We start from the raw sequence: 7714 nt of genomic DNA on the forward strand, positions 1-7714 counted from the left end.
TCCATCTTTAAGTTTAACAAATATTTATAGAGTTTCTTAATCAATATTTCATCTGTTTTTAACAGTATCTGGTCAAATTCTGTCTGTTCTTTATAAAATCCCATTATTTTAGCATATTTTTCATATCTTGCTTAAATTTGAAGTATGGCCACCATGATAGTTCAGTACCTTGTTCCTAACCATGTGTCTTCATGTCACATTCCGGTGCATATCATGGTTCATTAGCTGTGAGTGAAACACATGCTATCACACTCACTGAGCAACTTATTTCATTTCTGCCTTGTCTCTTAAAAAGTATTCATTGTCCTTCATTTTGATTTGTTCCTCCCTTCCTAAGGGATACATCCAGTACATCAAGAGCCTTCCCCTTAATGATATGCCTGAAATCTTTGGAATGCATGACAATGCCAACATCACCTTTGCTCAGAATGAGACCTACGCACTGCTTACTGCAATTATCCAGCTTCAGCCAAAGACTTCAGCTGCAGGGGGACAAAGTCGGGAGGAGGTTTGTAAATTTGTTTCTTACCACTCTTATGACTGGGAAGAGAGGGCTGACAAGTACATGGGCAATACCTGCATGGTAGTATCAAAACAGAGGGGGATAGGTTATATGGCCCTAATGCCCAGTTGCAGTTCTGAGTGTAATCTAGATAAACTCACTTCCTTTTGAGGAAAACTCTTCCTGTCATCCAACATTGTGATTCCTCTGACATTTTCTGCCACAATTTTGTCTGTTGTCTAGATTGTAGAGGAGACCTCAAATGACATATTGCAGAAGGTACCTCAGCCCATTGATCTGCATGAAGTGTTGTTGAAATATCCTGTGTTGTATGAGGAATCTATGAACACTGTTCTGACACAGGAGGTGATCAGGTAGAGTCCATGCAATTCATTTCTGTATCTTGATAAAATTGTCAATTAAAACTACTAGAAGAATCAGAGAAGCATAGTGCTCGAAGGGACCTCAAAGTCTTCTAGTCCAACCCTCTGCCAGAGACAAGAGTCCTTATACCATCCCAGATAAATGATTGTCCAATCTTTTCTTGAAGACATCCAGTGTTGGAGCACCCACAATTCCAGGAAGCAAGCTGTTCTGTTGATTAACTGTTCTTATTGTCAGGAAATTCCTCCTTATTTCTAGGTTGAATCTCCCTCATCAGAACCTGGAAAGAAGATGTAGATGTCAGAGACAGGAAAATGGGCACAATAGATCTGTAGGCACTTAATGAGATAAGAACCACCTCTTCACACCATTTCTGACTGATGTCTGGAGACTTGCACTGCTTTCATCAGAATGATAAAAGCAAGATTGCACCTTTTGAATGTCCAGGCACATGGAAAAGTAGCCGAGCTGCTGTTGCCATGCCTGATGATCCCCTCTGGTTCCCCAGGCCATGGAACTTGAGCTTTTGATACAAGAAATCAAAATTCCCTTCATGTTGCCTGTACAAACCATTCATTGAGCAGTTATCTGAGACAGTAGAAAAATGGTGATAATAAAAATTGCAGTATAAATTGGAACCGTTTCCAAAATCAGACTGTTTTTATGAATTGACCCATGGTATGGAGGGAATATTTTCTGTAATCATAACCAACACAGTCTGATCTGAGACCCAACTGTATAATTTCCCATAATGTATAACTTTTATGAAACACCACAGTACAGTAGTTAACTGAGACTGAACCTGTAGATTGAAAGTTGTTTTTTACCCCTGTGGTAACTCTGGACAGTTGCATATCTTTGCAACTGAATGCTATCAGAGCTTATTGTGTGTCCTGCTGATATATAAAGACCTACATGTAGCTCTGAGTCATACAAACGTTCGGAGAATCTTAAAGAGTGTGAAAATGCATAAAATTTCAATGAACTACATTGGGAGTTAACAATAATAAATTAATTTGCTTTGAAATTATCTTGCTTTTGAACAGATACAATCGTTTGCTGCAAGTAATTGCACAAAGTCTAAAAGATCTGCTCAAAGCTCTTAAAGGCTTAGTAGTAATGTCTTCCCAGCTGGAGTTGATGTCCAACAGCCTGTACAACAACGCTGTCCCAGAGATGTGGAAGAGTAAGGTAAATACTAAGCAGTGTTTTCATAGGTACAGCAATTTCTTATTCATGAAGTCATCCTATAAAAATACTCTCATTCCAGTTTCCAGCTGTGGCGACTGATCGGATATTTTTAAACGAGCACAAAATCAAACTATATATCAAACCAGGGCAGAACAATCTTGATAAAAGTCACTTCAACAGTTATTTTTTATTAGAATTGCTTGTCTCATAACCACAAATGTTCAGCTATTTGGAGAGAAACATACTTGCATAAAGGTCAATCTACTGAAAAGAAAATGGATTTGCGTTTGTCTTGCCATAGGCATATCCATCTCTGAAGCCCTTGGCCTCCTGGGTAAACGACCTCCTCCTTCGCATTGACTTCATGCATAAATGGATTGCTAAAGGGATACCACCAGTTTTCTGGATAAGTGGCTTCTTCTTCCCACAAGCTTTTTTAACAGGAACATTACAGAACTTTGCTAGGAAGTGTGTGGTATCTATAGACACCATCTCTTTTGACTTCAAGGTCAGTGAAGCTATCAAAAACCACCACAAAGAACCTATTCACATATCACTCAAAATTCAGGTGTTAAAAATATAAATAAAAAGTGCTTTTTTACCTTCCCAATTAAGGTAATGAGGGAATCTGTGAGTGAACTAACTGAGCGGCCTGATTTGGGATGTTACATCCACGGCCTGTTTCTAGAAGGGGCTCGATGGGAGCCTACATTCTTTGAGCTAATGGAATCCAAGCCTAAGGAACTATACACGGAGATGGCTGTCATTTGGTTAGTTCCTATCCCCAACCGCAAGCCTCCAACCACAGGGATGTATCTCTGTCCCATTTACAAGACCCTCACTCGGGCAGGTAAGACCTTTATTTACTTCAGAGGGGCAAGACAAGCAGTCTGCTGGTGTGCCCAAGGAGGGTTTTAAAAAAGGACTCTTTTTTGTCTGAGTGAAAGGCAACCCAGGGGCAAAATGGGAATCTTAAGCCTCACACATTCCAAAGCTTCATCAGCCATATTTTTAGAAATATTTCTAATTAGTTTTTGAGAGACAGAAACCTACCCATATGAAAATCTGGGTTAGGATACAGAATAGGCCAGTGTGCAATCATTATCCTCTTCCTCTCTTAACAGGAATAAAAGCCCAAACAAGCGAGGAATAGGTCTGCCTCTTGAAAAGATAGAACAGGGCTATCGGTGACTGGCTGGCTCAGCATTTGAGTTGATCTATCCAGCAAGCATTTCTGTTGCAAATGAAGCACTTAGCACAGTTGTGATTTTAAAAATAGCTGCCTCTAACTTGGCAATTAACATATCTCAACAGTTACCCTCTCGCTCGCTCTCCCTCTTACACACACAACTTTGCAGTTGCTTGGTGATCTATATTTATTCTGAGTTGATTTATTTTTGTGAAATACTCAGTTTTTCTAAGAGGAACATGCTAGATATTAGTCACGTACCAAGAAGATTCCTTAGGGTTTGATGTGAAAGAGACAATTTAAGTACAAATTAAATTCTGCTGCCCAAGAATGTAGGGAAAGGTTTGACTAAAAGGTCAGTACTATGTTAGCTCTCCTCATACTCCTTTCAGTTTTTCTTCCTAGCCAAGTTTTGAAAGACTTTCAAGGAAGCCATGGAACAAAGAAGGATGAATAGATACTTTACTCATTCCCAAATGGTGGATTTGAACTGTTAGCCTCAGAGAGTGTAGCCTTCAATGCTTTCTTTGTACCATTCTGGAAGGAACCTTCATGTTAAATTATCTGTGTTCTGTTCATTACTTGGTGTTTGAAGGCATCCAAATATTGGATATATAATATAACCTAGGGTTCCCATAGGATGGAAATGACTAATTGACCCAAATGAAGCAGCTTGCCTTGCATTGGCCTCTTTTATAGAAGCATAAGTAAATGTGAGAGCTTAGAGACTTTCTAGTTTATTAGTGATGAAATATTTATAAACCTTGCTATGGACCTGACGATTGATTCAGAGGAGAATGCAGTGATCCAAGAGGGCCTGGGGCAGCTTTATGGTGGGCAGGTTTTGAGTCCTATGGCTAAGGTGGTACTTAAGAAGGTTGTGCTAAAGCAGACCAGGATTCCTAGGCTTGTTTCACAAAAGATGTTTGACTGGGCTTGGTTCAGCAGGTTTTGTGAACCAGATCAACATATTGTGGCTTCTTGAGGCACAGCAAGTTACGCAAACCTAATATGTATTTCTCTTAGTCCACGTTTAGGATTTAATTTGTTGTATGAACCCATCGTGATAGTCTGTAATATATGTTGCGTAATGTTTAGTATTCAGAATATAACTGATCTATGCCACAATAATATATGAAGGATTAGGGTAGATTAAATATAGAATGCATTCCTGAAATCTATAAAAAATGTGCTACTTTTTGGAAGAGGATCTATATCGTTAGCATAACTGAGTTACTTTGAAAAATACAAAAGTATTTGCTGTCAGATAGTTCAGATACTTTGCTCATACTGGATTTTAGAAATAGAGCCTCCTGAGTGTATGGCTGCTAAAGTTCAAACTGGGTGGCCATTTAGAAACATTTATTTATTTATGAACTACACTTGCATGCACCTGCTTCTGGTGGCTCTAGGAAACTACCAATACATGGTTTTAAAACCCTAAATGGCAAAAACATGCAGAAACAGAATCCATATAAACAAATCAATACTAATTTCAGATTTTGAATTTCTTTGCTACTATTGCCCATTTAGAAAAACCTTCAAGGTAGAATATAATCCGATGGAATATTTGCCTGGTTTGGGAAAGAATCAGAGATAGTACTAAAAGATATTTGGTGTTTTTAAAACTGCGTTTAAAATCAACTGACATATGAACCTGCTTCCTGTGGCACCGATATCTGAAACTTCCCATGTAGTTTTATAAATTGTTGCTGGAAGAAATTCTTTTGCTATGTCCATTACAGATATGCCAATATATATACCGGTAGTACTGCAGCCATTCCGGATTGGGCAGCGGATTGATCCTAATCTAATAATTGCAAAGGAAATAGAATTAAGGGATGTTGGAGAAATGTGGATGGCATGGCCAGTATGAAATGAGAATTATAGTAATTAATTTTGCTCTGGCCTTCCTCAAACTTTAGTATTAATAGGAAAAGGAAAAAATCTGTAGAGGAGTCCTTTGGATCTAGAAAATTAGACCATATTTAGAGCCTCTACTCTCAGACTCTGTAAATAAGTAAATCAAGACAATGTATACTTTTTTGGCAGATAGAAATACGTCACATTTTGGGGCCCCAAAGCAATTCAGTCAGAGCCAGTTTGCTATGGTGATGAAGGGAACAGACTAGAAATCAGGAGACCTTGAGTTCTAGTTCTATTTTAGGCATAAAACCAGCTGGAAGATCTTGAGCCAGTCAATCTCTTAGTGCTGGAATGAAAGCAACAGCAAGCCACTTCTGAAATCTTGACAAAAAACTGCAGGGACTGGTCCAGGCAGTTGTCAGGAGCCAACAGATTCAAAGGTACATAAAACATCCATAATTTAGCAATTATGCATGGCGCAGGCTATTTCCCAGAGCTCAACTGCATTTACTGAGGAAGTTGCATATTGCGTATTCAAAGTTCTCTTGATGTACTGAACTGTAAAAAGACTTTTCTGTCAAGAGGAGATACTGTGATATTGTCCCCTAGTGGAGAGATTTGGAGCTTTTCCTTCAGGCGGTATATGGATTTCACTGTAATGCTTCTTTTATGCATTTATACACATTTGAAGATTAGGTAGAATGTCCCAAAGGTGCTTTTTCAAGAGGCAACTGGACTTTCTCGCTTCTCATTCAAGAAGCTTCTTCAGAGTCAGAGCTGAAGAAGCTTCTTGGATGAGAAGCAAAATCTTTTCCAAGAAAAAACAAGTCAGTTGCCTCTTGAAAAAGCACCTTTGGGACAAGCATGGCCTGGGTGACTGAGAATCTCCATAGACATTATGGTGGTGTGATTTCCAGCCAATGTTTACTTTGAAGAGATTTTTCACAATTGGATTTTATTCTTTGAACTGAGTAACCAAGGCAATGAGCTATACACTCTCAAAGGCTAGCATCCATCAAGTTAGGCATTTTTTTTTTAACATGTCTAGTCCAAAGGGTTTGCCCTCAATGTTGTATGGAAATGGGGAAAGCAAGAATTATTTATAAAAGTATTTATAATATAGTACTTCTTAAGTCTTTTATTGAGCTCTGCAGAAATGTTTGCTCCAGAAGGGAAGTAGTATGATGAAAATGTAGTGCATATTTAAACTTTGGCTTAAACCAAGTTTATTCTAGAGCTATGGCCACCTTGTGGAAACAACTCCTAGCAACAAAGTCATTTGTAATTTCTAAACAACGGTATCTATTGTGATATCAATATACCGGATATTTTCGCAATATAATGAAGATATTGTTTAATTTTGTTCCATTTAGTCTTTACTTTCAAGTTACTGTTATACCAATAAGAGAGAAATTTTCCTAGCTTTCTTTTTTTTTCTTAAACAGCAAATCTTAAACAGATTTGAAAATACTGAGAATTTGGTACAGCTTTAGAATCCATATCCAAAGCTACTTTAGAAAATAAAAGTCTAAATTAAGGTCTATTAATGCATGTGTTCTCTGTATTGCTTTTGTATTCATAGAATCAATCTTTTTCATATTCTTATATTCTTTGCTACCAACATTTGTTCAATCAATGCAATTGACCATTAAGGGCAGAAAACAATAAAGCCTTTTCCTATTTTAGCCCAAATCCACAGATCGAGTTATTAAGTGCATTTTATTCCTTTGTCTATACTGTACAGGGGTTCCCAACCCCGGTCTGTAGCATACCAGCAGGCTGGCCACACAAACAAGCAAAACTGCATCCTCAGGATGCAGGCAGTATTCAAAACCGCACCCCCTTTGGTCCGTGGAAAAATATTTCTCCATGGCACTGGTCCCTGGTGCCCAAAAGGTTGGGGACCTCTGCTGTACATGGTATAAGGCCCCCTGATGGCCAGTAGGCATATGAGAAAGTGGTACCTAAATATAGTTAGGCCTTCCTATTCAGAATTGTCCTCCCTTACCCTCCCTTGATGTGGGGTAAGATTGATGCGCTTTGAGGGACAGGATAGGAGATGACATCCATTTGATAAGTTCATTTGGACCAGAGATCCTATATGCTGCATTTTACTATCTAAAAATCCTGGGAAGAAAAATCCTCTTCTGGATGCATTTAACCAGGTCTAATGGATACACTTGTTGGTTTTTCCTTACCAGGCCACACTACATTGGTACGGAGGCCGGTGTGCTACCAGTTGGCTTTTTTGTGCTGGCTGTGATAGTCTTGATGTGGTTAAAAGCTTTCATTTTAGGATGATAATTCATCTTTTTGCAGGAACCACCAGAAGAAAAATGGTGGTATTTTTTCAAGGTAAGTGCAGGGTAATGAAAGGAGATGAGTCTCAACTGGATTCAAAGCAGAAACAAGTGAGAAGAGTCTTTGAGACCAACTAACGATGAGTGAAAGATTCAAATACAGACCTCTAAACACCACCCCCCCAAAAAAATGTTTGAAACATAGAATGTGGAATTGTTAATCTTATTTTAACACCAAAGGCATCAGCCTATAGTAGTAAAAGAAGCCTTCCCTATGTCACA

General features: G+C 38.5%; 1 protein-coding gene across 7 annotated transcripts in view; it reads left to right on the forward strand.

The window, feature by feature from the left end:
* DNAH1 (dynein axonemal heavy chain 1) overlaps positions 1-7714 on the forward strand; it is a 197113-nt gene that overhangs the window by 187404 nt on the left and 1995 nt on the right. For 5 of the 7 annotated variants that reach the window (XM_039342601.1, XM_039342598.1, XM_039342599.1 and 2 more), the window contains 5 exons: positions 338-508; positions 746-876; positions 1933-2077; positions 2379-2585; positions 2669-2927. In XM_039342601.1, coding sequence (XP_039198535.1) covers positions 338-508; positions 746-876; positions 1933-2077; positions 2379-2585; positions 2669-2927 — 913 coding nt within the window. The remainder of the gene's footprint in view (positions 1-337; positions 509-745; positions 877-1932; positions 2078-2378; positions 2586-2668; positions 2928-7714) is intronic. The other 2 variants (XM_039342600.1, XM_039342602.1) reach the window with 2 other exon arrangements.

Source organism: Crotalus tigris, unplaced genomic scaffold (assembly GCF_016545835.1).
Source record: "Crotalus tigris isolate CLP2741 ecotype Arizona unplaced genomic scaffold, ASM1654583v1 scf7180000017800.2534000, whole genome shotgun sequence".
NCBI classification, from domain to species: Eukaryota; Metazoa; Chordata; class Lepidosauria; order Squamata; family Viperidae; genus Crotalus; species Crotalus tigris.